The 27,844-nt window shown below is 31.7% G+C and overlaps 5 protein-coding genes across 8 annotated transcripts; 2 read left to right on the top strand and 3 right to left on the bottom strand.

Moving 5' to 3' along the window:
• Positions 1 to 102: 102 nt before the first annotated feature.
• On the bottom strand, positions 103 to 4,895 carry LOC129870613 (universal stress protein PHOS32). The gene is made up of 4 exons (XM_055945433.1): positions 4,557 to 4,895; positions 4,238 to 4,347; positions 698 to 816; positions 103 to 439 (listed from the first exon to the last, which is right to left on the bottom strand). Exons 1-4 carry the CDS (start codon positions 4,729 to 4,731, stop codon positions 355 to 357), a joined length of 489 nt encoding a protein of 162 aa, XP_055801408.1. The 5' UTR covers positions 4,732 to 4,895; the 3' UTR covers positions 103 to 354.
• On the top strand, positions 1,617 to 3,373 carry LOC129870614 (uncharacterized). Its single transcript, XM_055945434.1, has 2 exons — positions 1,617 to 1,948; positions 2,922 to 3,373. Exons 1-2 carry the CDS (start codon positions 1,715 to 1,717, stop codon positions 3,117 to 3,119), a joined length of 432 nt encoding a protein of 143 aa, XP_055801409.1. The 5' UTR covers positions 1,617 to 1,714; the 3' UTR covers positions 3,120 to 3,373.
• A 5,633-nt stretch (positions 4,896 to 10,528) lies between the features above and the next one.
• On the top strand, positions 10,529 to 16,038 carry LOC129870091 (transmembrane 9 superfamily member 3). The gene is made up of 7 exons (XM_055944682.1): positions 10,529 to 10,923; positions 12,964 to 13,004; positions 13,089 to 13,674; positions 13,783 to 13,920; positions 14,086 to 14,242; positions 14,972 to 15,456; positions 15,610 to 16,038. The coding sequence occupies exons 1-7, from the start codon at positions 10,754 to 10,756 to the stop codon at positions 15,827 to 15,829; spliced, it is 1,797 nt and encodes a 598-aa protein (XP_055800657.1). The 5' UTR covers positions 10,529 to 10,753; the 3' UTR covers positions 15,830 to 16,038.
• A 542-nt stretch (positions 16,039 to 16,580) lies between these two features.
• LOC129870281 (pre-mRNA splicing factor SR-like 1) lies at positions 16,581 to 22,579 on the bottom strand. 4 transcript variants are annotated; one of them, XM_055945004.1, is made up of 5 exons: positions 22,462 to 22,577; positions 20,991 to 21,377; positions 19,764 to 19,844; positions 18,471 to 18,542; positions 16,581 to 17,774 (listed from the first exon to the last, which is right to left on the bottom strand). In XM_055945004.1, the coding sequence occupies exons 2-5, from the start codon at positions 21,279 to 21,281 to the stop codon at positions 16,932 to 16,934; spliced, it is 1,287 nt and encodes a 428-aa protein (XP_055800979.1). In that variant the 5' UTR covers positions 21,282 to 21,377; positions 22,462 to 22,577; the 3' UTR covers positions 16,581 to 16,931. The 4 variants fall into 4 exon arrangements, with proteins under 4 accessions (XP_055800979.1, XP_055800980.1, XP_055800981.1 ...); XM_055945006.1 differs by having other exon boundaries at positions 17,204 to 17,774; positions 18,466 to 18,542; positions 22,462 to 22,579; XM_055945007.1 differs by lacking the exon at positions 16,581 to 17,774 and adding an exon at positions 18,803 to 18,854 and having other exon boundaries at positions 22,462 to 22,579.
• Positions 22,580 to 23,143: 564 nt separating this feature from the next.
• Positions 23,144 to 26,954, bottom strand: LOC129871110 (microtubule-destabilizing protein 60). Its single transcript, XM_055945987.1, has 7 exons — positions 26,918 to 26,954; positions 26,219 to 26,314; positions 25,613 to 25,654; positions 25,415 to 25,513; positions 24,521 to 24,580; positions 24,111 to 24,205; positions 23,144 to 23,513 (listed from the first exon to the last, which is right to left on the bottom strand). Exons 1-7 carry the CDS (start codon positions 26,948 to 26,950, stop codon positions 23,405 to 23,407), a joined length of 534 nt encoding a protein of 177 aa, XP_055801962.1. The 5' UTR covers positions 26,951 to 26,954; the 3' UTR covers positions 23,144 to 23,404.
• Between the last annotated feature and the right edge of the window lie 890 nt (positions 26,955 to 27,844).

Here is a 27,844-nt window from a genome sequence, read left to right as displayed (position 1 = left end):
CAAATTTAAGTGTGTATTTGTGTACATTCAAAATTAAAAGATATAAATATAAAATGAGGTCAAGTTAAAAAACATATTTATATATTATGCCTCCCACAAATAACAACCAACAAATCAACAATAAATTCATATAAGATGGATGATGAACTTGAAATATAACGAAGTCCCACAACCATCTCTCATCCAACTCTCTCAAACAAAAGCCAACTCATACCTAAGAATCAAATAAATAAATCCAAAACAAAAGGAAGTAAAAGTACAAAATACACACAAAAAAAAGTTGATATAGAAATTAAATAAGCATTTTATTTTTACAAAATAAAACATATAAAAAACTATATAGTCTTTTTTTTTTCACTTTTGAGGACTGGCTTTCACAACAGTGACAGGACATGTTGCATTTTGCACCACGTAGTTACTCACACTTCCAAGTAATACCCTACAAGTATTAAACAGTTGCAAATTAACCCCCAAAAATTGTAAATAAATAAATAAATAAATTAAAACTTAATAAGAGTTAACGTTCGTTAACCCATTTTTAACCAACTCATTTTTGTTCAAATAACCTTTAATCACACATTCTGAGTTCCATTATACTCATTTATTAACTCAGTTATATTAACTCAGTTCATATTTATTAACTCAGTTCATTTTGATCTGTAAAAATTCATATAGTATAAGCACTTTGATTTGTTACCTTTTAAGAATTCCTAAGCCTCTGCTTCCAATTACAAGTGAATCAAGTTTGAGATTTTCAGCAGCATCACAAAGTTTCTCCCTTGCATCTCCCCAATACACCTTTGACACCACTGTCACCTGTTTATTTTTATAAAATAAAAAAAACCACAAATTAATTCACAAATTATTATTAATTAAACATTTTCTTAGTACAGACTCTTCAAAAATAAGGTGGTGTTGTAAAGATAATATTTAAATAAATAATAAAAATATACTTTTTTAAAGCGCTTATACTTTTAATAATGAGTTATCACATATTTCAATATGACATCTCCCCCCATAAAAAACAAAAAATCATGTTTTTAATTTCATAAAATAAAGAAATAAATACATAAAATAAATAAATAAATAAATAAAATATATATACGAATTTCAATAACAATAAAACAAATTCTTTTACACCAGATTATGAACACATCCAATCAGATCCTGTCAAGACTAAGCTGAATTTCTCAGTTATTATTCGAATTCCTTAAAAATGAGATAAAAAATAAGAAGGAAGGGCATTTTTGGGAAAATCAAATGAAAGTTCAGAAGAACACGTGTCGTTAACTAAATCATCGTGATTGAATTAAAAGAAGCAAAGAGCAAGAGAAATTATAAAGGTAAAATTACCCTTTTACACATATTCCCCTAATATATTTACTTTTATTCCCATATACACCAAAAAATTTCCAAATTCTCTCTTTTTCCTTTCTCTCTCTATACCTCTCTCATACATCCGCCTATTCCTTTATTCTTGCCCTAATTTGCTCTAGTTAATTTGTTACTCTTCAACTGTTAATCAATTTCAAGGTTCCAAATAAGGTATATTTCAATCTTTCCTTATATGGAATTTTACTTCATCCTCATTCAATCTGATTTTTCCTAAAATTTGTATATTTTGATTTCTTCTGAAAATCTTTGAAAAATCTTCTAAATTTTTATCATTTGTTTTCTTCTGTAAATCTTTCTGTTTTTGTTTCTCATACCTTCAATGGAATCCGTTCATGGTCTCAAACAGTCCACTAAAAATCAACGAATTCTTGTTTCTCCTGGTTCTGATTCGTCTTGGGAAGGTTACGACGAAGTTAGATCCAAACATCGTAACGATCCAACAGTGATGAATAAGCTACGTGAGAAATTGAAGTCGAAAGCTACAGTTAAACATGCACCCAAAGAAATAGACAACAAGATTGAAGGGGTTACAACACGCCCTAATCTCCCAAAGGTATGTGTTCAATTAAGTTTTTTGTTTTAGAATGAAAATTTTGTGAAGGTTTTAATGATTCTGATACATATCATTTATGTATCAGATTCATAATGTATTTTTAAAAGGAATTTTTTTTGGAGATTTTATATTTCTGATACATCATGTTTAAGTGTCAGTTTCTGTTGTTTTAATTTTTAATGATTCTGATTCATATACATTTATGTATCAGATACATAATGTCTTTTTCAAATGTATTTTTTTGGAGATTTTCTATTTCTGATACATCATGTTTAAGTGTCAGTTTCTGTTGTTTTAATTTTTAATGATTCTGATACATGTACATTTATGTATCAGATACATAATGTCTTTTTCAAATGTATTTTTTTGGAGATTTTCTATTTCTGATACATCATGTTTAAGTGCCATTTTATGTTGTTTCAAGTTTTAACGAAGCTGATACATATCATTTATGTATCAGATACATAATGTCTTTTTCAAATGCAATATTTGAGATTTACTATTTCTGATACATTATGTTTAAGTTCCAGTTTCTGTTATTTCAAGTTTAATGATTCTGATACATCTACATTTATGTATCAGATACATAATGTCTGTTTCATATGCAATTTTTTGAGAATTATTATTTCTGATACATCATCTTTAAGTCTCAGTATTTGTTATTTTCAAGTTTTAATGATTCTGATACATATACATTTATGTATCAGATACATAATATTTTTTTCAAATGCAATTTTTTGGAGATTTACTATTTCTGATACATCATGTGTAAGTGTCATTTTTTGATGTTTCAAGTTTTAATGATTCTGATACTTCTACATTTATGTATCAGAATATAATATATAATTGTTTTTGATACATCTTCTGTATGTATCAGATTCTCATCTCATGCATCAGATATTTTAATGCATATGATACATCGTATTTATGTATAAAGTTCAAGTTGTATTTAATCATTTTCATGTCAATGCAGGGAATGAAATACGTCATCAAGAAGATCCCGTCCCACCCATTGAGATTCGGAACGGCATATAGGGCTAATTTTCTTGATGATTTTGAATCATCAATAGGTGGAGATATTGTTGTCAGAAGGCCATGGATGGTTATGTTAGCGATAACGACGATCCAAAAAAAACTAGGAGAGACATCTCTCCAAACCAAGGAGAACTGATTGATGTCCAGTAGTTTTTTTTTTATAGTAAACATTTTAGGTGATTCTGATTCTTTTAATGTATCTGATACATAAACTGTAATGTATCAGATTTAATATGTTTTAATATTTCCATACATCAGATTTACTATGTTTTTCTCTGGTGTCAAAATCGAATATAAAATCAAAGTTTATGTTTTATATTTCTACTGTATCAAACTTGTATCGAGTATAATATTCATAAGTGTCACATTTTGTGAATTCTGATACATGAATCAAGTTTTATTTATTATGATACATCATGCACATGTATCATATTCTCATTTCTCAATATTTAATGATTCCGATACATTAATTTTTAAAATTCACGTACATAACTGTCGCCTTCTTTAATAGATCAGTAATTGATATAAAGAGCCAATCTTTTATCCATAAATAGCTGATGTGCATTAACTATTCTATAGCTAAAGTTATGTATCAGATACATAACTTATGTATCAGCAAAAGTGAAAAAAATAACTGAAATCAAATTCGGTATGAATTGATGCTCTATTTTTTCCATTCGAGACGACGCTCTGTTTTTTGGCTTGAATCTTCATGGACATAACAATTGATTTTTTTAACAATTGATGTATCAAATACATAACTTATGTATCACCAAAACTGGAAAAAAAAATTGAAATCGAAGTTGGTTTGAATTTATGCTCTGTTTTTTTGGCTTGAATCTTCAACTTCACAACCGTTATTTTTTTAACCAAATTAATCTCATTAATTAGATTAGTAATTGATTTAAAGAACCAATCATCCCTTATATTAAGATATTATCCATAAATAGATGATCTTCATTAATTACTCATTAGATAATTGATGTATCAGATACAAAACTAATGTATCAGAAAAGTTGAAAAAAAAGGGGATATCGGGTAATTTTGATACAATGAGGGATGTATAGTAATTAGACTTTTCCATTATGGGATTTAGGTAAAGTTTACAATTATAAATACTTGTGTTAGAGTGATTGTCTATATCACACTCCATAAGGTGTGATTCTTTCTCAAATAGAGTAAATACAGAATACTTTATGCATCAAATTATCGTAAGGGAACAAGAAATACGAAGAGTGAATCATTATTAGTTACCTTTTTGAGCTTAGAAACAGGGTCAAGCATATCAATAACTTCTTTATCAGGATTTAATCCATAATACTTGGACACATTAATCTGTTTAAATTCATCCAAAGGTATCAAAGCTGCAAAAAGAAAATCAAAAAAAAAAAATCGACAACAAATATGTTTAATTTACAATAAATAATAAACAACATATATAGGTGAAATCCGATAAGAGTGTACGTAATTTTATTCCTATTTTAAAAGGAAGGGAAAAAAAATTATTTTTGATAAAACCTCGACTCAAAAATTAATTGATTAAAATTAAATAAGCAAACAAAAAAAGACTTACGTGATCCACTGTCTTCAAAGAGTTGTTTGCTTGTTGGTTCAACTTTAGAAGAAACAACATGAATAATAATAATTGTATCACCTTCTTCAATTAAATTATCAATTGCCCATTTTAGAGCTATTTTGCTTGTTGCTGAATAATCCATTCCAATTCCTATTGTACGTGCTTTCCCCATCTTTTTTTAAATTTTTTTTACTAATATTCTATTTTTCTCTCTTTAATTTTTTTTTTCTCTCTATGTTATTTGCTTTGTGGTGTTCCTGTATATTTATATTAATCTTTAGTACTGGATTCTAATAATCAAAAAGAGAAGAAGTTCTTGAAGGACCTAGAAGGTAGAAGACCTTTATGTTTCTTAATTAATATTTAAAAAGGAAAAGAGTTAAATTTTTCTTTGTTAATGAAGACAAGATTCTTGAATTTTACAATTCCGTGGGCGCTACTGCTGATTATTTAGGTTACGAAAATGAAATGAATAAAAATATCTTATTGTTATTTAATAAGTTAAAAATGCCTTTTTTAAAAATAAATATATATTTTTTCTAACACAAATTTTTTATTTAATATTATTTTTTATTAGCAAATGTTTATCCTACTTTAATTCGAAAAAAATAAAAAAATAAAAATATTTTTTGTTTTTATTATTATTTAAATAAAAATATGATAAATTTACTGTGATTTTATATATATATATGACATAAATTATCCATTAAAACTTAAAAAAATGCATTAAATTATTCTATTTTAATTGATAAAATGAGATTTAGAAGAAAAAAATTATTTCCTACATTTTTATTACTCAAAATGATTTTTTTAAAAAAATAACAAGATAAAGTTCTTTAAAAGTAATTTTTTTTATAAGGAACAACATTTTTTTAAAAAAAATTATTCAAAAAAAAGGCAGTTTTTATCCATTTTGTAATAATATGGGTACCTTTGAATCAAACTATCAATAGTAAAGCTATTTTTAGACCAAACTATAAATAAAAAATATTTTTATTCATTTCATATAATTTAAAAATAGTTTTAATCTTTTTCTGTTTAAGATAAATATATTCATTTCACAATAACATTCAATGTTATATTATTATTTATTAAAGCAAGGTACGTGATGATTTGGAAAAAGGTAAAGAATATATACCGTGCTTTTATTATGTCATTTATGAGATGACAAGGGACTCGATGATACAGTCTCGATGATAAAGTTTGTCGCAATCTTATAATTAATATATGATTTAATGTCATTTTCATACTTTTTAAAGTTTTTAATTTAATTAATAAACTCTCACAATTTCTAGATTTGTTCTGTGTGCATGTCAAAAAATAATTAGAGAATTATTTGTGCCTTTTATTTTCTAAAAATAAATATAATCTGTAAATTATTTGGTTTATCTTATAAGAATGTAACATATGTATTTATGTTAAAACCAAGAAAAGCATGTTGGTGGATTCTCATCTAAACTTCTAAGTTCTAACCTACTCATCTGTCTTTTGAATAATGACCTCATGATTTTTTATTGTTGGGTTAGAAACGATGAATCTTTTTATGATAAATCGATCTATTTTGCAAGCTCGTTATTATAGATAGTTCCTATAAAGAATTGAATTAGTGACATATATAATACTTAAATTTATGTAAATACTACATAATTGATTTTCATATATTCTTCAGAAACTATAAATATAATAAGAGCATTCGTCGATTAAAAAAATCACCCTAAAATGATCATTTCGTGATCGTTAAGAACGAATAAAATCAGATGATCGAAAAAGATTAAAAATTCCTCCTTACCAAACACACCCTAATTCTACATCACATTTAGATACTAATAATTCCTGTCTTCATATAAGAGTAAGCTTCTGGAGACAGGATCACTACAAAATAGAAGTGCAAAATTCTCATGTTCCCTTGTTTAAATTCACAAATTAAGGGCCATAACATATATTATATATTTAAAAATAAAAATATATTATAATATTATATATACATATTACATTATATATAATATAAATTATATATTATATATACTTCTTTTATTTTAAATTTTTTGTTGGTTTGATTCGGAGTATAAAGATCAAACTAATTAAAATTTGATTTAAATTAGAATCTTCAATTTTTTTAAAATAAAATTTATATATTTAGAAATTATATCAAAATTAGTATATGTCATCACAGTTGTATATAATAATAATAATAAAAATATCAAAATAAACAACGTTACACTCCCATATGCAACTTCATTTTTTTCATCCCCTTTTACTTGGTACATAGATTGATACAATTGTTGGACCTTGTTCCAAGTCTCCTATTAGATAAGAAAACAAATAGTGGTATGGGATAAATTAATTTCTCTCATTTTCCCCCCCAAAGTGAGGTGTCTAATTTTTTAACAAACGCACACATCTTTGTGTGAAGTGCACCCGATCGAGAAAATTAAATGATCACTCCATGTGCTAGTAATTAAAAAAAATCGTTAAAAGATTGTGATGTAGTGATAAATATTTTTTATTTTGCGAAGTTTGATAAAGAAATAGATTTTGAACTGGTTTAATCTGAAACGCTATTTTACAACAATAACTCAGTGAAATTCCACAACGTGGGTCTGGGGAAGGTAAAGTGTACGTAGACCTTACTCCTATCAAGGTAAGACGGTTGTTTTCGAGAGACCCTCGGCTCAAAAGAAGCATAAAAAAGGGTCAGATAAGGCTAAGAAGTTCAAATCATTATGGGAAAGCAAATAACGAATAATGCAGATAACGAAAGCGACACAGATAAAATAGAGTAATCAAATTACAAGAAATTATAGTGCGTTAATGCGCCTACTAATACGGAAGAATAACGAGACTATGTACTAACCTTCTACCCTAATATGAGTCCTCCACACCCTCCTATATTTTATGAGATAAAAATTATTCAAGATCCTAAAAAGTTGATGAGAGATTCAGTATCATGACTCGAATGCTAGGCTTGCCAACTGGACTGTGGACAATATGATATATGAAGATCCACCATCAGGTAAAATAAGAAATTGAATGAATCTAACTTTAATATCGTGATGAAGAAATGACTTTGAATATTACTCAACCTTAAGTATAGCTCGTGACTTTTTCAACAAAATCGCATGTTCTAAATTTGGGAATGAAATCGTCTTTAATAGAGAATTTTTTATATTTCTCGATGTGAATTAATCTAAATTAGTTAAACTATAATATCTTCGAATATTCTTTTTCAACTTTAACTCAAATACCTCTCTTTCAAATTTAACCAAATATTGTCCAAACTCTTACATAATTTGTCGGTTTTGTTGTCACCCTGCGAAAACTTTCAAAAAAGTTTAGTTCAAATATCAATTTTTATAACAGAAAATTAAGGTTACATTACAAACAAGATGAGAATTTCTTGTACTTGTTGATCTTAAAATTGAGATTAGTGAAACAAGCATATTGTGTCACCTCAAAAAGAAAAGACAAATTCTTACCAAAAAATAAATAAATAGGGTTGGAGGCTGGGGGATCTTGATAGGTTTGGATGAGTAATTTTGAATGAAAATCATAGAGAAGTTGGCAAATCAAATCACTAGCAAGGACAATAATTAATTGTTTGCTACCAAACCTAAGAGACCTAAAAGATGTAATATTTGACATTAACATGTGGAAAATCTAATTACAAATATTTGGACCAATTTCAACAGTTAATTGATCAGGTTTTCATCAACCGACTTAATGGAGCAAATAGTTAAGATATGAAACTAATAATAAAAAAAAATAATAATAAATCATAGATTGGGCATTTTTTAATATACCATTTACTCTTTATTTATGTGTACTAGGATGACTAAAGTTTAATTTTGATAAAATTATGTGTACTAGGATGACTAAAGTTTAATTTTGATAAAATTAGAAAATATATTTTTGAAAGTAGATAAAGTGGCGAAATGAATGAAATATCAACTTTAAAATTATGGGGAATTAAAAAATTCTTAGTTAGGAGCATTCTTCTTTTAATAGCTTTACACATCACAATTTCGAATAATGGGATCCTACTTTAGCAGGAAACCAAATAATAGTGCCAATGAGTATCAAATACCAATGATTATTTTCATAATTAAAAAGAAAATAGATGTAGTGATATAACGCATTGACGAAATTCTTTATTTTTAGTAAGAAATTTCATATTCAAGACTTGCAAATAAAGAAATTTTTAATTGAAAGCGCTCTTGTTTTAATAATCTCACAACAAATTCAGATTAACTGATGAATTCTAGGTGATGGGAATCCAAATTATTCCTTTGATATGGATTGATCATTTCTCATGACATATTAAAATCACGTCATTCTTAATAATTCCATTCTTTATATTGGTAATTATCCATATCAATTTAGCATTTACATCAAATTAAGTTAACTATAAAATTAAAAATTATATAAATATATATTTGATTATGTTTAAATGGAAAATATGTATATGAAAGACATATACTTTAATATTCATTGATTTAACGTATATAACGAGTAATTTCTAATTGTGACGAGGCAAATTTGGGACATTAAAAAAGATAGTGAATTTGAAACCTCAATTTGAGGTAAGTTATCATAAATTTTCTAACTTGGCAGAGATATCTACATAATAATTATAAGAATTCATAGCCTAAGTTAAATATTTATGTTTCTTAAATGTGTGTAATATATTCATAAATCATAGAATGAGTTCCACGTTGTTTGTTTGCTGAGATTTTTTCAAAGAACTTTGAAACTTGTTTGACTATGTGTTTGTTTCTTTTAAAAAATATTTTATGAAAATTAATTCTAGCAAAGTTGCTTTTAAGAGGCATTCAAGCAGCGGTAAAATTATCTTCATATGATTTATAAGTCATATGTTTAAAATGTAAAAATCACTAGTCTACATCCGATTAAAAAAGGGTGTGATCTTTGTCTAAATTCCACTAGCGCGAAATATTTTGTATTTCGAACAATTTGTTTTTACAAAATTTGAGCAAAGTTTTCCTTTTGTCTAAAAATTGTTTCAACTTGGAATAAATAAAGAATTATATTTTCTTCTTTTTTCACAGAAACTCAAATTTTCTATAAGTAAAATAAAACATAGGATGAATATCCTTTTTTTTTAAAAAAAATGGTATAAATTCTTGTATTTCGTACTCATTATGCTAATTAATCTAAAATCACATTGTATAGAGTCATTAGAGGGGAAAACAACACTTCTAAGATATTTCTCTCTCGCTCGAAACCGAGATTTCAAATTAAGCTAATATTTTATCATTAATTTTAAGATTTTATCTTCAAATTTTTATTTGATTATAAAATTTGATCAAATTTTCAAAATCTAAACTTCAAAACTAGCCAATTTTTGAGAGAAAATTTACTTTCACTCTCAAAATTTCAATTTTTTTTAATTAAAATATATGTTCAAATACAACTTCAATAACAACATATTCGATGTAACGCACAAGTGAAGTATGAAAGGGTAGATTGTACACAGACATTAACTCTACCTCATGTAGAATCTCTTTTTAAAAGACCCCCGGGGCGTAAATGCAGCAAATCAATATATTCACGAAAAAAAATACGAAAGTGAAGAAAGACATGTCAAATTATAAGAAAAACAGTACAAAGCATCCAGACAAAAAAAACAATAACAACACCAAGATAATACGGTAACTAAAAAGAAAATGCATGAACAAGCGTATAATATGAAGACAGACATGGTGCTTCTAGACTCCCACACCCAAGCCTAAAGTCGCTGAAAAGCGAATCAGAACTCAACTACCTATTAATCTTCTACGCTTAAATTCGTGACTTCCATACCCTTCCTCTACCTCTTTTCATAACCAATGTATATCGAAGACACGACTTTAAGTTTTAAAAATCACAACTAACTCACTCTTCAAATTTTACCTTTAAAATCTTTAAGGTTTGAGAAATTCCATTCATTATATAAATGCATAAATTAATAGTCTTCAGTTGACGAGTCACGTTCTCCTTCCTAACGTCCGTTCAAAAGTCGACGTTTTGTTTGATCTTCACTCTCTACAAAAAGCGCGTGTGCAAAAACCCACTCCCTCTCCTCCTCCATATCTATTTCCCCATTTCATTTCTCAGGGAGATCGAGATCTGTGCTCACACCCACCCCCTTCCACCCCCTACCCCTACCTCCCCTAAAATTCATATATACAACATTGATGTGCACAAAATTCGTGAAGGAAATGGAGAAGATGGCTTTGTACGTCGTTGTTTTGTTAATCATATGCATTGCATCGCCGGCGAGAGCAGACGGTTCCGATCACAAGTACAAAGCTGGAGATCAGGTTCCTCTTTATGCTAACAAAGTCGGTCCTTTTCATAATCCGAGGTAATTCATTCATTCATGAATTTATCGCCGTTAGATCTATTGCTTTTTTGTAATTGTGAAGCTGCATTATACATTGCTATGTGATTTCTCTTTGAAATGTGTTTTTTTTTGTGCTCGGAAAGTTGTCGGTGGTTATGAAAATGAGAGATTTCTGTTGAACTACGTTGATTACTGGTGTTTTGAGCTGACTTATTTGTTGTACAATGTAGAAAGAGTTAAAGATTTGGTGAAATTGAGATCTCTTATTGATGTGAAACTCCATGTTTGTGTTGGGGCTTAGAATTAGTTGGTGTTGATAAGCTTAAACTGAGTTTTTTATTTTTACGGGATTTGTTTTAGTGAAATTAGAGATTTGTATGTTCGTGATATGGAATAAGGGTGAGATTTAGGGATGGTGAACGTTTACGATGTGTGGAGTTGAGTTAACACTGTATTCTATCTGGTTTGATCAAGCTAGAAGCTGTTTGCTTTCTCGTTGAAATGTAGTAAGTCTTGATTTCGTTGTGTTCAAAGAGTTATGGGTAGTTATAAAAATGTAAGATTTTCTGTCGAAATACGTTGATGATTTTGTACAATGTAGAAAGAGCTAAGATTTGGTGAAATTGAGATCTCTTTATTCCTATGATTCCATTTTTCTGTATAAAGACTTAAATTAAGTCTTTTGCCGGGAAGTCTTTTAGTCTAATTAGAGATTTTTATGTTCATGGTGTAATAAAGGTGAGATTAAGTGATTGTGAACACTTACAATGTGTGAAGCTGAGTTAAAACTGTATTCTCTCTCTCTTGATCAAGCTAGAAGCTATGTGCTTTCTCGTTGATATGTGGTAGTGTTGATTTCGTTGTGCTCAAAAAGCTGTCGGTGGATACAAAAAGAAGATTTCTGTTGACCTACGTGATGCCTGTGTCTGAGCTAGCCTGTTTATTGTACAATGTTGAAAGAGCTAAGATTTGCTGAAATTGAGATCTTTTATTGCTATGATTCCATTTTTGTGTCGGGACTAAGAATTAGTTGGTGTTGATATACTTAAATTAAGTCTTTTTATGGAGTTCTTTTAGTTTAATTAGAGCTTTACGAATAAGGGTGTTGTGAACATTTACGATGTGTGAAGCTGAGTTAACACTGTATTCTATCTGGCATGATAAGCTAGAAGCTATGTGCTTGGATTTTCCGATTTGCAAGGCCTAGCTCTTGTTACCCTCTTATAAGTGCCATACTCACCTACAGCCCGGTAAACAAGCTAGTTGATGCAAATCTAATGTGCAAATGTTGAGGCATAGATGGTATAATATCCTTGTGTGTAGCACACTCTTGTTATTAAAATTCGAGTGTACATGTTGATGCATATGAATGTGTATGCCTAGCGACTCTTCTAAAGATTGTTGGAAAGATCAAATAAAATGACAGTGCCCCCCTCCCACTCTTTACTTCTTCATTTAGTTTGATTCTTAATAAGATTATTTTATTTGGTCTATCTACCATTCTAATAGAGGTGAATAAGTTATATAAGTTATCATATGACTTGTAAACATCTCTCATGAGGATATTTGTGCTATGGAGGAACAATTTTGTGGGTAGATAATAAACAAAAGAGTCAGTTCCATCCTTGGCATGTTACAGCAAATTTAACTCAAGGAACAAAGCAGAACTTGGCGTAAATTGTAGATGGTGTATTTACCAAAACAGGAAAAGAAATTGTTACCTTCTAAAAAAACAGGTAAAGAAAAGATAATAAAATGTAGAGCAATATACTCATAGTAACTTTCTCCACCACATAATTTGTACAAGTAGTTGATACTGAATCCCCTAAACATTCACTACTTCTCATCCCCTGTAACAAATGGGTGATAAAGAAGTATAGTCAGGAAACATTGAAGTGCCATGTCTTTTTCCCCCACAAGTTTTAATGTTCAAATTCTTTGGAAACAAATAGTTGCCTATGGCTCTGCTTGTGTCATATATGAACTTGTCTCTGTTCTGTATTTTTAAAAAATGTCTGGGTAATAACTGATGGCCTGCTATGTTTTGGATTATCCTTCCAGTGAAACATACCGGTTCTTTGACCTTCCTTTTTGTACTCCAGGTATGTAAATATTGTTCGTAAGTTTCCTTTCTTAAGTTACCCTGTAGATTTTAAGTTTCAATTTACCAAGGGATGTTCTTGCAGATCATGTAAAAGAGAAAAAGGAAGCACTTGGTGAGGTGTTGAATGGTGACCGATTGGTCAGTGCCCCTTACAAGCTTGACTTTTTGTACGACAAGGACTCAGAAACAGTTTGCAAGAAGAAGTTGTCCAAGGAAGAAGTTTCTCAATTCCGCAGCGCTGTTGCTAAAGACTACTACTTCCAAATGTATTACGATGACTTGCCCATTTGGGGTTTCTTAGGGAAAGTTGACAAGGAAGGAAAATCTGACCCCAGCGAGTACAAATATTACCTGTTTAAACATCTTCATTTTGAGATCTTTTACAACAATGATCGTGTGATTGAGATCAATGCACGAACTGATCCCAATGCCCTGGTAGATATTACAGAGGATAAAGAGGTTGATGTTGACTTCATGTACTCTGTGAAATGGAAAGAGACAAAAACACCTTTTGATAAGAGGATGGAGAAGTACTCACAGTCTTCATCGTTGCCGCATCACTTGGAAATCCATTGGTTCTCAATTATCAATTCCTGTGTGACAGTTCTTCTCTTAACTGGTTTTCTTGCCACAATTCTTATGCGGGTCCTTAAGAATGACTTTGTCAAGTATGTAGTAATTTCGTTATTTTGCTTGTTATGTACTTTTGTTGATCTTTTGGTACAAAATTTTGTCTTAGTCTTTCGCTCAAATATTATTCATATTTTTTTATAAAGGTATGCACACGATGAGGAGACAGCTGATGACCAAGAAGAAACTGGGTGGAAATACATCCATGGTGATGTGTTTAGGTACCCAAGTCACAAATCCTTGATGGCTGCAGCACTTGGTAGTGGCACCCAGCTATTCACACTGTAAGTTTTTTTTGAGTGGTTTACTCTGAAAAATAAAGTTTTCAGTAAAATATTCAAAAGGTCTGTTCAATGTGTATTTAATCTGACAGCTTCCTGCTTTGGTAATAAGGAAATTTTTCGTCTCAAGCATGCTTTTGTTAACACTCTCTTCCTTTCATTTTGTAGGACCATCTTTATTTTCCTTCTCTCACTTGTTGGTGTTTTCTATCCATACAACCGCGGAGCTTTATTCACAGCACTGGTTGTCATATATGCTCTCACATCTGGGATTGCAGGCTATACTGCTGCCTCTTTCTATTGCCAGCTAGAAGGGACAAACTGGGTTTGTTTTCTTGTCTCTATTATATTGCTTTTCCATTTGAATATAGTTTGAGAATTTTGTCTTCTGTACTAACTTTAAATTCTTAATTTTAAATATTTGCTTACTATCGTCCCAAAACAAGGGTAAAGTCTTTGATTATTTTTTCACAATCACAAGCTTCATGGAATTTTTTGTCTATCATTTTATTAGGACACTGAAAAATTGAAGGTTTGTAAATAGCAAGTCTAGTCATTTGTTTGCCGAAAGGCACATACTCTAATGGCATTACTTTGACCCTCTATATTAAGGGTTTAGACTATTCATCTGCTATCCCATTGCTCTATTGCTAATCAAAGGCAAAACCAGAAGTTGGTTACTCAAGAATCCTATTCAACCAGGCAAGCTGGACATAGAGTTTTGTTCTTTTCCTAGATTTAGGGGTGTGATGTTTTGTATGGTAGATGATTTATTACTTATTCCTTCTGGACGGAACATTAAGGAAACCGAGTTGGTATTTAGAGAAGCAGTTTATTTTCATTCCGTCGTACAATTAACTTCATCTTTTATGGGTTACACTTGGTCAAGGCCAAGATATATTACATGCTTCATTCTTTTTTTGGTTTGTTTATGCCATCAAATAACTATGTCTCTGTGTTTGTTTAGTTCATTGTTGTCTTTGCTAATGAAACCAAAAGTGAAAATGGAAGCGTACAGCAAACTTATTCATTCGCTTTCATTTCTTCCCTGCAGGTTAGGAATTTGATATTGACCGGAGCCTTGTTTTGTGGACCCCTGTTTCTCACGTTCTGTTTCCTTAACAGCGTGGCAATTGCATACAGTGCCACTGCTGCACTGCCTTTTGGAACCATTGTGGTCATTTTTCTCATATGGGCTCTTGTGACGTCACCTTTACTTGTATTGGGAGGGATAGCTGGAAAGAACAGCAGGGCTGAGTTCCAAGCTCCTTGTCGAACCACCAAATACCCAAGAGAGATCCCACCATTACCTTGGTACCGCGGATCTCTACCTCAGATGGCAATGGCTGGGTTTTTGCCTTTCAGCGCCATATATATTGAACTTTACTATATATTTGCAAGTGTTTGGGGTCACAGGATTTACACAATATACAGCATCTTATTTATAGTTTTCATTATTCTTATAATTGTCACTGCTTTTATAACCGTGGCCTTGACATACTTTCAACTCGCTGCTGAAGATCATGAATGGTGGTGGAGGTAAGTCTGTCATTTTACTCGACTGTTCCTTGATCTTTCTTATGAATAATCTACGCATTTAAGCAATCCAAGAAAGAGCGCAATATGTTAAATTTGATATACATTTACAGGTTCATAATACATTCCTAACTTGTATATGTTTGATCTGAATAGGGCTTTCCTTTGTGGTGGATCGACTGGACTGTTCATCTACGGCTACTGCTTGTATTACTATTATGCCCGTTCCGATATGTCTGGCTTCATGCAAACCTCATTCTTCTTTGGATACATGGCTTGCATCTGCTATGGTTTCTTCCTCATGCTCGGGACTGTTGGTTTCCGTGCAGCCCTATTTTTTGTCCGTCATATATACCGGTCAATCAAGTGCGAGTAGGAAGCTGGTGGGACGGTTTTCCGTCAATGCTTTGCAGATGTGGTAGGGCAATGTGGTATCCAAGAAGACCTTGTAGGATCTTAGGATCTCTTGAGATGATGAAGCATGTATTATTACATCGGAAATTTAAGAACTTTTTTTTGCCATTTTTCATTTACAGCTCAGCAATTTATATCGATTAATAGATATATTAGAGTTTCTGTTCCATATTTTAATCCCTGTCTAGTATTATTCCTTTTACTGCATTGGGCAAACTTTGAGCTATAAATTGTAATGGTCCCAATTTACAGAAGATTGTATCAAAAATGAGTCATTCACTGATTGAGCAATGTTCAATTTGTTTTAAATCTTGATTTCAACTTCAACTTATATCTTGCTCCTAAAAGCTTCTCTTGTAACTCTTAACCGTCCCATCCCTACATACAAGCTTGTGAGATTTCAGGGCTTAATTTTTGCTTTTCTTCGACATGCAATATTATCATTGTAGTATGGGTTATTGAGAACGTCAACAACTAAGATATACACGGAGCTCATTGCGAAAGTCATATACTGGAAATTAATTACCTCATTTCATCCATCTCAATCCTGGCATTTGATATTAGAACTTGTGAAGTATTAAATAGAAACTTAGGAACTTGAGAGGGTTCTGGTTAATACTCACCTCCTGTGGTGTGGGGGGGGGGGAGGGGGGGGGGGAAGAGGGGCTAGTGAATAGTTATAATTCATTAAATCAATATCCCCAAATGCAATTTAAGCAAAGCAAAAAGTATAGAAGAGATCAAATCCTGCAATGATGAATGAGTCTTACAAGTTTGTCAATTGCTTTACGTAGTTGAAGTCAGCTTCATCTAACGTAATAATAATGTTTGAACAAACAAAGGGACATCTAAAATCCATCCAATATTGTAACACCAAGTCTAAAATAGTAAAGGAAATCCAGTTTACACAGCTCTGCCCAACTGCACAATCATGAAGCAGTATGTCCTCGCGGCAGCTATCAGTTGCATATTCCCTCTTTGACAAAAGACTAGCAGACAGCGTGCTCTTCTGGGCAGGTGAGAGAGAGTATCCAAATAACACTTGCAACATGTAATGTGACCAACTACCTCCACGTAGAACCACCAAGTCTGATAACCTCCTCGGTACTTGTATCCCTATTTGGAGCCCTGTCGTCGCCTGAGTTCTCCTTTTTATTGCCGAAGTCACCATACAGATGTTTAAGCTTGGCCAGATTGCTAGATGCAGCCTTCTTCTCCTTGCTTTCATCCCTAGGTGGAGTTCGCTGCTGATCAAGACTGGTACCTTGATCATGCAAGCTTCGGCTGTGGCTTCTACTCCTACTACGGCTCCTGCTCCTCTCATAGTCTCTTCTGCTTCTCTCTATTGACCTTCGATCATAATCATACCTCCTGTCTCTATCCCTTCCCCGATCTCTGTCATAATCATGCCTCCTGTCTCTATCCCTTTCACGATCTCTTTCGTGATCATACCTTCTATCTCTATCCCGATCCCTGCCCCTCTCCCTCTCCCTTTCTCTTTCCTGGTCCCTATCACGTTCTCTGTCCCTAGTTCTTTCCTTGTCCCTGTCCCTGTCCCTGCCCCTTTCAGAATTTTCTCGGTCAGATAAATCACGGCTTTGACTCCGGCGCATGCTAGGGGACCGTCTGGAATCATTTGCTCCATCCTTATCATAGGGTGGTGGTGCAATTGTTCGTCGGATGGGAGATGAATCTCTAGTTGATGCCCGATGGGGTGCACGCTGACCAAAGGACACTGAAAGGGAAGCTTTGACAGAAGGTGGCCGGCGAGAAGTTTCCTCAGATCCGCGACTAGAGTCCCCGATTGATCCAGAGGGTTTGGTCGGCAGATTCATTTTTTCGAGACTGGCAACTGCTGTCCGCATAACAGGAACAGGAATGCGGGGTAGTAGTGTGTCAAAATAATACTGCAATAGACAAAAATGTGCAAGTAAATCATGGGAACAGGTATGAAATACAATAATAGCATTATCCAAGAAAGTCTCAGGTAGTAATTGGATGTATATGAATGGAAATTGAAGACCCCGATCCACCAAAGCATAATTCTTGCCTCCTCCCTCCGGTAGAGGCTCCCTTACTAGCAAGTCAATGACCTAATAAGTGAATGACATAAATGTGAAGTACCCATACAAGCTTGTATGTGCTGAGACAAATGATAGTTCCTATGAAGGGTCAGTGCGAGCATGGAGTAACACCCATCAGTTCATAATGCAATAATCATCATAATCAGAAGATGTAGACTGCAGAATTCGAGACTAAGGAAACAATAACATGAAAGCAAGACTCATATGCATTAAGTATAAGCACATAATTGCAGCCGCAGAAACAATCAGGTAAACTATCACACAATTTTCATTCAGCTATTAAAAGTTGCACATATGACAGAGCAAGAGTTCAAAGAATCATCTAGTGTCCAACTCCTTTGGATGAACTGCTTTGACTAAGCTACAGTCATGTGCTACTTTGCAAAGTTAGCAAACAACATAGATGCAAATAGGAACCCCAGAGATGAGCATGCGTTAGAAACATCACAAGTGTATATCTATTGCATCACTTGTGATAAAATATTCTCTAAAAGGTGGGTTTTAGAGGTGGCACCTTACCTGCCCGAGAAATAAGTCACGCACATATACGCACATTGTGGTCATTTGGCCACTGGATCCAGGAGAGAATTCCTGAAATAAATAGTTAATAATCAGAATGAGCCCCAAAAATCAACTCTGACCCTGAAGAATAAACATTGTAGGTGAACAAACTAATGACATAGCGGTTCAGTTTTCTGAGATGCTGCTAAAACTACTGAAAAGGCTCCCACTGCTTCAAAACCCCGGTTCACAGTAAAAGAAGGAATAGAAGATGGAAACTGTAGAAAAATAAAGAGCAAAAGGTAAAATATCAGAAGTATACCACCATACAAATATTAAAATCAGTTCACCTGCAAAAAAAATCATGTCCACGCACCTTCAAGCAAGAGTGGTCCTTGCATCCTAAGGCATAAGGTGTGAGAATCATAGCATAAATTATGCACAGATCATGTAATACTTACGGCACACAATCAAGATCAATATCTCAGAAGCAGAGCTGAGACCAACATGGTTCTATGCAGACTAATTAGCCTATTTGGCCAAGCTTCTAGGAAGCCAAAAGTGCTTATTTTAGAAATTTGAGGTGTTTGTCCAAGCTTCTAGGGAAAAAATAAGTGCTTTTGAGTAGTGGCAGAAGCTGTTTTTTAAAAGCTAAAAAAAGTAGCTTTCTCCAAAAGAACTTTTGGAACATTAGCCAAGCACAAAGTACTGCTATAATATTGGCAAAAGTGCTTTCGAAATCGATTAGCCAAACACAAAATGCTACTCTTCAAAAGTACTTTTCCGAGAATCACTTTTGACAATAGCACTTCTCAAAATAAGCAGATTCTGGAAGCTAGGCCAAACAGGCTATAAAAAAGAGAGACAATTCTATAACTAAAGCTATTGGAAAGTGAGCTCCTGCAGTAGAAACAGTTGAGTGGTGGTGATTCAAAGGAGACCATTAAGATTCTAAAAAGATCTGATTTAAAACAGATCAGCTAGGTTAAAAAGAACGAAAGCAGAAAGGAAAAGCACTATCGTTTCAGGAGGGGCAGGAAATTAACTATAGCAGCAATATTTTGAGCAGATTGATGAGACAAGAGAACAGTAACAAATGATTTCATCTCTCCTTCAAACACTATATTCCATGAAATAGATGAAAATAGTCAAAGTTGCAAACAAATCTATAGAGTGGAAATGATCAGAATTGACAGACATGTCGTTTGTATGCAAAATGCCAGAATCCTAATAGAATGCTCCAATGCATCTTTCTCAATCCAGAATAACACAATAGAATGATCTAGTTCAGGTAGAGCATTTCATTTTTACCTCATCATCTTTGAGGTAGGGCTCATACCAACCCCATAATGTCTTAAAATCACCAAGATATCTCAGATAAAGGAACCCAATCTGCAAAAGAATAACACAATCATTAAAGCCATTGCAAGAGGCTCAAGCATGCAAGTACGATAATGTAAGAAAACAAAAGCCCATGAATTAGAGGAACAGGATACATGGTTTGATTGGGAATGCAACTGAATTATCTATACATACATGTGCTACTTTCAATGGATCATGAAAGGAACTGATGCGCATTAGATGGAATTCCAAAAGCCTAATTTGATTCATTACTTGGTAAAACAGTGAAGATGATGACAAGAAAGAAGAAGAGTTGGTTCCAGTTTGATTAACATCTAAGCATCAAAATACAAAAGGTAATTAATTAGCTTTCTGCAGCATTTAGCAGAGAAGAATAGAGAGAAGGAAATGTACGACATAACCTAGCTGGTAAAGAAAAGACTGAACTATTTACGCCTCATTACTCAATATCACCTAAAAAGGATGAAGTGGGTCAATTCTCTCTAAAAACCTAAGTTGCTCGGACTCCTCAAAAATGTCGTCGAGTGCGTGTCAAATCCTTCAAAAGTAGTGCATTTTGGAGGATCCTACACGGGTGCGGCAGCATATTTGGAGAGTCCGAGCTACTTAGCTAGAAACTTTCTTATAACATAAAATGTAATTTCTGATTGTCTATCAACAATTATTGGAAGAGTAGAAGCAATATTTTCTTTTCCTTTCTGCTTTTGGAAACACATGACACACGGATGACTTCCACTCCTTTACTTCCAAATAGAAACCTTTTCATAGAAAGTACTGTTAGATGCAGTTAAATCTGAGGGTTAGGGTTCTCATTTTATCCAACTCCACTTATCATTTTTGACTCTATTTCGGCACCTCTGACACAATAGCATCACAAATTAGACCAACTTCCAAGCCAACCAACAGCACCAAAAACTCTCTTTCATTAATGATCCTTAGGTCATTTCCAATCAACACTTAAAAAGGAACAAAGGTTTTTAAGGTGGGAAATATGTGCATGACTAGTCTACTACTAAAAAGGCATGATCATCAGCTATTAATAAAAGCAACATCCCCTAAATATCTATACAAAATTCTAAGGGAATCACAGCCAGTATATTGCAAAAAAGAAACAATTCACAGCTAAGAAAACAACAAATCTAATACATAAAGGGTAAGATACAGAACACAACTTACAGCTCTAATGTAAGGAGAATCTGGATGCTTTAACAGGCCATGCATTTGCTTGACAGTAAGTTTCATCGTAAAGAACTTGTAGAGAAGGCAGAAGGCTGTTGAAGGACCACGACAGTTGCCAGTCATCCATGGTTCCACATGGTCAACTTGATTATAGATTTCATCAATCACTTCATGATAAGTTTTCAGGCGCAATAGGTCTCTGAAGTAATCAGAAGATAGAATGTTCATGCAGAGAACCTTCTCCAACAATTGGTCAATAGGTCTCCCAGAAGTCTTAATCTCAGCCATGCCCTTAGTGACGCGGACACCAGCGTGTTACCTTTTCTTGTGTAGCCAAAAATAAAAATGATATTGGAAAAGGTTTAGGTTCAGATTCTGAATTACCTGTCACAGGAAAAAGTGAATAAATTATAACCATAACAGCATTGATTGAATTGAAACAACAACAACAGTGTGATCCCACAAAGTGGTTCTGGATTGATTAAGTTGAAACTAGTAAGAAATGTACACTGATATAACCAAGTTTAAGCTAAGACAACCATCCCATGTCTGAACAACTAAATGATCATTATTGCTTGGCACATTCATACAACCAATCAACTAAGTGTCAATCCTCTTAGTTGTGATCGGCTATATGAATCATCTTTATTCATTCAGCTCTAGTTAGGTCTATTTCATCCCAATAGTAAACAATTATCTTTCCAGGCAAATAGTAAGTTAACTAAAAGGCCTTTATAACCGACACTTACAAATATGTAACTACAAATCTCTTGTCAAAATTAAAAGACTCTTGACAAACATCAGACCAAATGTAAGTATACCGGTGCTCCCCACAAACACCGACAAAATTATTACTTTATTGCTGTTATGCATCCACTACTTCTTCATTAAGTGGGAGCGAGGGAGACTAACTTTATAGCTTTCCATCGGGTAATAACCATAGGTGCACCTAACCACCTATCAACTCATCTATATGATGTTCAACTAACTTGCACTAGTAGACTCCTATTGTATTGGAATTAAGTACCTATCTTTTTACTATTGCCAACGTTTTCTTCCAAGGTTCGATTTTTCTACATTAAAACACTTCTTTACATTGGTGAGCCTCAAACAAGAAGATAACACATATTCCTCATCAAATAATTTCTTTCATTTCAGATGCAAAAATAGAAAATGAACAAACAAAAAAAAAACAGCTAAGTGGAATCAAAAAGCTGTTTTCACTCCAATTTTCTCACAAAAATTCAATTCCAATTCATATTCATGGCCAAACACAACTCCAATTTTCAAATATAATTTTTCACTTAACTCAAATCAAGAAACACTAAAAAGGAGCTAAATTTCAAAACAAGCCACTACACGAACATTTAGAAACCCTAGATTCCAATTAAAACTCAAAATAAGAAGATTTTAATGATTTCAAGCTCAAAATACCAATAAATAAATGGAAAATTTGAGTTATTTTTACCTTTTTTCGGTATTTCGCCGGAGAATCGATGAGGAAAAATGGAAAATTGACGAGGAAGAAGAGGAAAAAGAGAGAGACCGGGGATCGAGGGATACAAAAGCTACTGATAAAGTTAGTATTGGGCTTTTGAGAGATCCAATTGAAATTAATTTGGGCTGAGAAATTAATGGGCTTCTCATGAACAAGAAAAATTGTTGGGCTTTCTGTTAAGTAGAGCCCAATTTATAGAAAATGTTGAATGTCATGGACTCCATGGTAAATAGTTGAGTTCGATTCCAACTTACTATATTTTGGAAAAAAAAATGACATAGTTCGTCGGTTTTAACTGATATTTGTAAGTTTAAGGAAACTGACGGACGGCCCCGATGTAGCCTGTCGATTTTCACAAACCTACTCACCATTTTTCGATGTAGTCTAGTTTGTCGATTTTGGATAGAGTTTAGTCAAAAAAATTGAAGACGACTATTGGTATTGACTCTCAATTTTTGATCAGTTTTTAGTAGTGGTTGAATAGGTAGGATCCTGTGTCCTTTTCTAAAGTCTTGGGTACGAGCTTTAAGTATGAAAAAAAAATTCTGATAAAAAATGTTTTCCATTTTTGAAATCAGATATAATACAAACATCGAATACTGTATTGAAAAAAAGAGTTATTTTTTGTGTAAAGGAAACTAACTATATATGGATTGCATTTCTTTATTCAATAACAATGACAAAGATTTAAAGTACACCCAATTAAGTAGATCCTAACTCCTTAGCTAGAATCTAAAATAACCTAACCAAAATTACAAAAATCTTATATCACATTCACAAATCAAACCCTTTTAAGTTTTATTCAACAATGAAAAATTGAAGATGTCAAAAGAAAAAACTAGTTGTACAAAGCATATATATATTTACATCATTGACAATTATGAAACTAGCTTCATTTTGCCTTCATGATTATTCACTTGACTTGCTTCATAATGTTGAAAATTGAAAAGTTCATGTAGCTAGAACATTTGCCATTCAACATGAAACTTGGTTCTTTTGGAATAGTCAAAGGCCTTGTTGATCTGTGGTCAAATTAGAAACATGAATTCTTAGTTAGAGGGGGAGTCGGTATTTTCACAAAGAAGTGTCAAAATATATAAAAGTAAAAAAAAAATAGTAAAAAATGTTAATTGACAACTCTTGAACAAGAGTGACTCTGCTACTAATTAGAGACATGTTAGGGATGGATTCAATTGGACCCGTTATTCTTGACATATAAGACTATATGGGTATGTGTATAAAAACCCCGAAAAATAATATAAATGTTATGCATGAACCGATATTCTCAAAGAACTCAAAATCTTTAATTTGTTAAGTTTAAATTCTGAAACGAAGAAGCCACTGATATAGTAAATGGTTCAAAAAAACTCTATAGCCGCGTGAAAATATTCATTAATATGTATGATAATCTATTTAGAGCTTAGTAAACAAAATTGATTATAGTCCACAATCCATAAACTAAAAATTCTACACCGACTCTGACTCGGGTTAAATTTTCAATTTTTTCTAAAAGAATTAAATTTTAAAAATTACATCATTTTAAAAATTTGTTTAGAGAGGAAAATTTTGTAATAGAGAACCAACTTTTTGTCCTTTAATATTTAGTTTAATTATCATACCTTTGTGGAAGGAAGGGCTTATCAAAAAACGGCATCAATTGAGCTCTTGGTATCATTTCTTTTCTTAGCAAACGAACTTCTTCTTCCTCTATCATCTGTCCATTAAAAAAGATTATTTATTTGTTACACAAAACAAGAAAAAAGTATATATATAATAAAAAGAGATAATGGTCAAAAATATATTAAACTATCATATTTTTGCGTGTTTCACTCTTTAACTATTATTTCTTCTCTTTTTATACTTGAATTATCGTCTAGTTGAGTAAAGATAGGAAAAGAAAACAACTGATAGTTAATGCGTGAAACTCGCGAAAAAATAATAGTTCGATATCTCTTTGACCATCAACTCTAATAAAAATATGAATGCTATAAAATAATTAATGATTTTGAAGAGATATATATATTCTTACCTTTTGTACTTTCTCTACTGTTTTCTTCTGTTGCTCTATGAAGTAAGATTTGGTTTCCATCTGTAAATTTCTTTTATTAGAGTAGTATTCTAATTCTAACTAAGAGTAGTATTGAAGGTTTTCAAAAAATTTTCTCTCGTAATAAGAGAAATAAATAAAGGAATTTTCTTCAAAATAACTACTAACATAATATTTGACTCTTGAATAATCACTATAAACATTTAAGGTCATTTTAATCGCATCTGAACGATACATAGTTTAAAGAGACAATTATTGAAAATATTTTTAAACTTGATGTAAATAATTAGTTTTGTCCTCAAATTATTGACCGGCTTAAAAATACGTCTTTACTTGACTAACTAAACTTAGATACACCCCCGATTTACCACATGACATAGAAAGTGATTTCAAATACTTGTAGGAAGATGAAACTCTTAATAAAAAGCCAAGAGAAGTATTGAAAACACTTTAAACTTGGCGAGAATTTAGGGGTGTATTTTAATTTCAGTTAGTCAAGTAAATTAGTATTTTTGATACCATCAATAATTCATGAATGGAACTAATAATTTACGCAGAGTTTAGAAGTGTTTTCAAACTTCTCTCTAGTTTAAACTATCAGAAAGTATAGTCTTTGATCAAATGTCACTCTTTTTATTATCTTATGATAATGTATCCTTTTTGCAAGAAGCAAAGGATTTTATTTTTGCATATATCTCATAATAGTGATAGTCATATCGTTTGAATACGAAATTACATTTTTTTTTAATTGCATTTACAATCACATTTATTATATATTAAATTAAATAATAGTGAGTAGTAAAATGTTTGAAAAATCATGATTAACAACTTTTAATGACATGAATATAATAAACACTAATTAATTAAAACACTTACTGAGTAATTGAATAAAGCACGTCTTCTTGCTCTTTGTTGAGTATGAAGTTTGATCTCCACAGGTTTTGTATTATCCTTTGCTAATGACTTTTGTTGAGCCTAATACATAATTAAGTTCAATTTTAGTTAATTAGCTCTCAAATTAAATTTTGAAGGGAACTAATAATTAATTAATTCATCTTACACAATATATTGTACCTTGTTTTTGTCAATTGATTTTTCTTTTGGCTCATCTCTCAACTGTAAAAAAAAAACATTTTAAAGTTGTATTAATGTTGAAACAACTTTAAAAAACAACAACTAGTTTTTTGATCATTAAATTTCAATTACATAAGAAAATTGACACCAATGTCTTTTTTAGATATCTCTTTTTTTTAAAAAAAAAATAACGAATTTATGACGGACGTTCTCATCAAAATATCATCAAAAATTAAAGTCTATTGAAAAGAGTTTCCAATGACTAATTTATGATGAACTCCGTCAGAAATAAATGTTGAAATATCTTAAAAGTCCAGGCATAATATATACAAATTTTTTCATATATGAGAAAATAAAGTCAAGATTAATGACAAAAAAAGCTAGTCTTTTCATTAAAATTCAATTACAAAAGAAATTGACACCAATGTCTTTCTATAGTCGATAGTAAATGTCACTATTAAAAAAACACGATTTTTATGGACTGTTTCATCATAGTGCCATCGAAAATATGACATTTTCAATGAAAAACGTTTCCAATGAACTAATTTCTAACGGTGTATTTTTATAGTATTGAGTGGATTAGGTAGTTAAAATCATATTAATTACCACATTATTGTTTTTCATCAATTGATATTGAGGAGAACTTGATCTCACTGTTCTTCCAGGAGAATGGATTGGAGATTGTGAACTGCTCCTCACAAGCTGAAATTGAACAATGAAAAAGAAGGAAAAAAAAAGTTGAAGTATAAATCAAATAGTAAATGAGTTTAATTTATATATACCGACAATATTGTAAAGAAAACTATCGATATATCACTCTCTATAAAAAAGAAGATTTGTAATCTCGACAATAAGACAAGTTATCTATTATAACATATACAAATTAAATGACTTGATAGTGCAATTTTTTTAAAAGTATATATATGTGTATGTACGTAAGTTCAACTCATGACAAATAGTATCATCAAGGGTTATGGTGGAGTGAAAAATATTCCTCAATCCTTAGTTAGAGGTAACTTGATCAATTCACCGATCAAACACTGGCCATCTGTTTTTATTGTTCAATTTTTTAACAACACGAAAAATCCATTATTTAACTGGCACGAGTTTGAACTCTGAATATAAAAAAATTGTGGTAAAAAGCGCTTCCCCCTTTATTGAAACTTTACACAATACAATATTAGGGAAGTCGAAACCTTTATAAAACGGATACTAAACATCGAGTGAAACCAAAACAAAAAAATTAAAGACCTCATACTATAGAGTAAAACATGTTTGAAAAACATGTAAACTCATAATTCTCACCTTTTGAGAAGATTTGGTGTTTGGGCTCTCCATGTGGTTTAGCTAAAGGAGATATGATTAATTCTAACTAAACCCTATATTTATATATAATACAAACACACCATGTGATAAAAAATAAAAAAAATAAAAATATATGTTTGGAGATTTGCAATTGTCTTTGGATCAGAATCACTTGTTGTTGCTCAATCACAAGAATTTTTTTTCAGAAATTTGTGATTTCTCTTTTCTACCAAACTTTCAGATTGAATCTCCCTCTCATATCATAATTTAAACTTTGTAATTGAACATATTTATTTAATTAAAAAGTTCATGCTTAATTCTTCATATGATGAATATTCACTTATGATTATTCATGCATACATATCTTATAGCTTAAGTTTAATGATATGTTCCTTTAACATTAATAAATAATTAATAGATTACATTCTTCAAGTCTGGTCATGATGACAATATAATTCACGAAAGATGACTACAACAAATACCACCAAGCATCTTGATTGGATGGATATAACTGATTCAAACTTAACCAGATATCTCAAGTTAGAATTCTGTATAAAAATCTTGATAGAGAGCACTCCCACTTTAATAGGCCTCACGCAACGCATATCTGAATATGTCAAAATATCAATACTGATACCAAACAACGAATGAAAAATCTTTTTTGTGGACTCACATAATTATATGATATATGTACTTTGTCTAATTATTTCCTATTCGTCGTATTTTTTGTCCTTTTGATTTTCACCTGGTCTCTGGTATTTTCTTGGAACTCGACTAAATGGATACTTGCCAAAAAGTCCCATTATAGAGGCAAAGATCTCCCCAAAAGTCGACTCAAGGCTCGAATTTGAAATTTCTAATTAAAGAATGCTTGGAGGAGTATTTATCGCTCAATCATAACCTTTGACAGTTTTGTTCTTCGTGCTT

The sequence above is a fragment of the Solanum dulcamara genome, chromosome 10, assembly GCF_947179165.1.
Source record: "Solanum dulcamara chromosome 10, daSolDulc1.2, whole genome shotgun sequence".
Taxonomy (NCBI): domain Eukaryota; kingdom Viridiplantae; phylum Streptophyta; class Magnoliopsida; order Solanales; family Solanaceae; genus Solanum; species Solanum dulcamara.
The sequence above is the reverse complement of the archived record's forward strand: the minus strand, read 5'-3'. Positions and strand labels throughout refer to the sequence as shown.

Coding starts and splice junctions, on each gene's coding strand:
- LOC129871110 (XM_055945987.1), bottom strand. CDS start 26,950: ATGGAGAGCCCAAACACCAAATCTTCTCAAAAG. Junction 26,315..26,917: donor ACACCAAATCTTCTCAAAAG/GTGAGAATTATG, acceptor GTTCAATTTCAG/CTTGTGAGGAGCAGTTCACA. Junction 25,514..25,612: donor AATCAATTGACAAAAACAAG/GTACAATATATT, acceptor ATTATGTATTAG/GCTCAACAAAAGTCATTAGC.
- LOC129870281 (XM_055945004.1), bottom strand. CDS start 21,281: ATGGCTGAGATTAAGACTTCTGGGAGACCTATTGACCAATTGTTGGAG. Junction 19,845..20,990: donor ATTCTCCTTACATTAGAGCT/GTAAGTTGTGTT, acceptor ATTCTTTTGCAG/ATTGGGTTCCTTTATCTGAG. Junction 17,775..18,470: donor GTGACTTATTTCTCGGGCAG/GTAAGGTGCCAC, acceptor TGTCTATTGCAG/TATTATTTTGACACACTACT.
- LOC129870091 (XM_055944682.1), top strand. CDS start 10,754: ATGTGCACAAAATTCGTGAAGGAAATGGAGAAGATGGCTTTGTACGTC. Junction 13,921..14,085: donor GGCACCCAGCTATTCACACT/GTAAGTTTTTTT, acceptor TTCATTTTGTAG/GACCATCTTTATTTTCCTTC. Junction 14,243..14,971: donor AGCTAGAAGGGACAAACTGG/GTTTGTTTTCTT, acceptor TCTTCCCTGCAG/GTTAGGAATTTGATATTGAC.
- LOC129870613 (XM_055945433.1), bottom strand. CDS start 4,731: ATGGGGAAAGCACGTACAATAGGAATTGGAATGGATTATTCAGCAACA. Junction 4,348..4,556: donor CTTTGAAGACAGTGGATCAC/GTAAGTCTTTTT, acceptor TTCTTTTTGCAG/CTTTGATACCTTTGGATGAA. Junction 817..4,237: donor CTGTTTCTAAGCTCAAAAAG/GTAACTAATAAT, acceptor AAAAATAAACAG/GTGACAGTGGTGTCAAAGGT.
- LOC129870614 (XM_055945434.1), top strand. CDS start 1,715: ATGGAATCCGTTCATGGTCTCAAACAGTCCACTAAAAATCAACGAATT. Junction 1,949..2,921: donor CACGCCCTAATCTCCCAAAG/GTATGTGTTCAA, acceptor ATGTCAATGCAG/GGAATGAAATACGTCATCAA.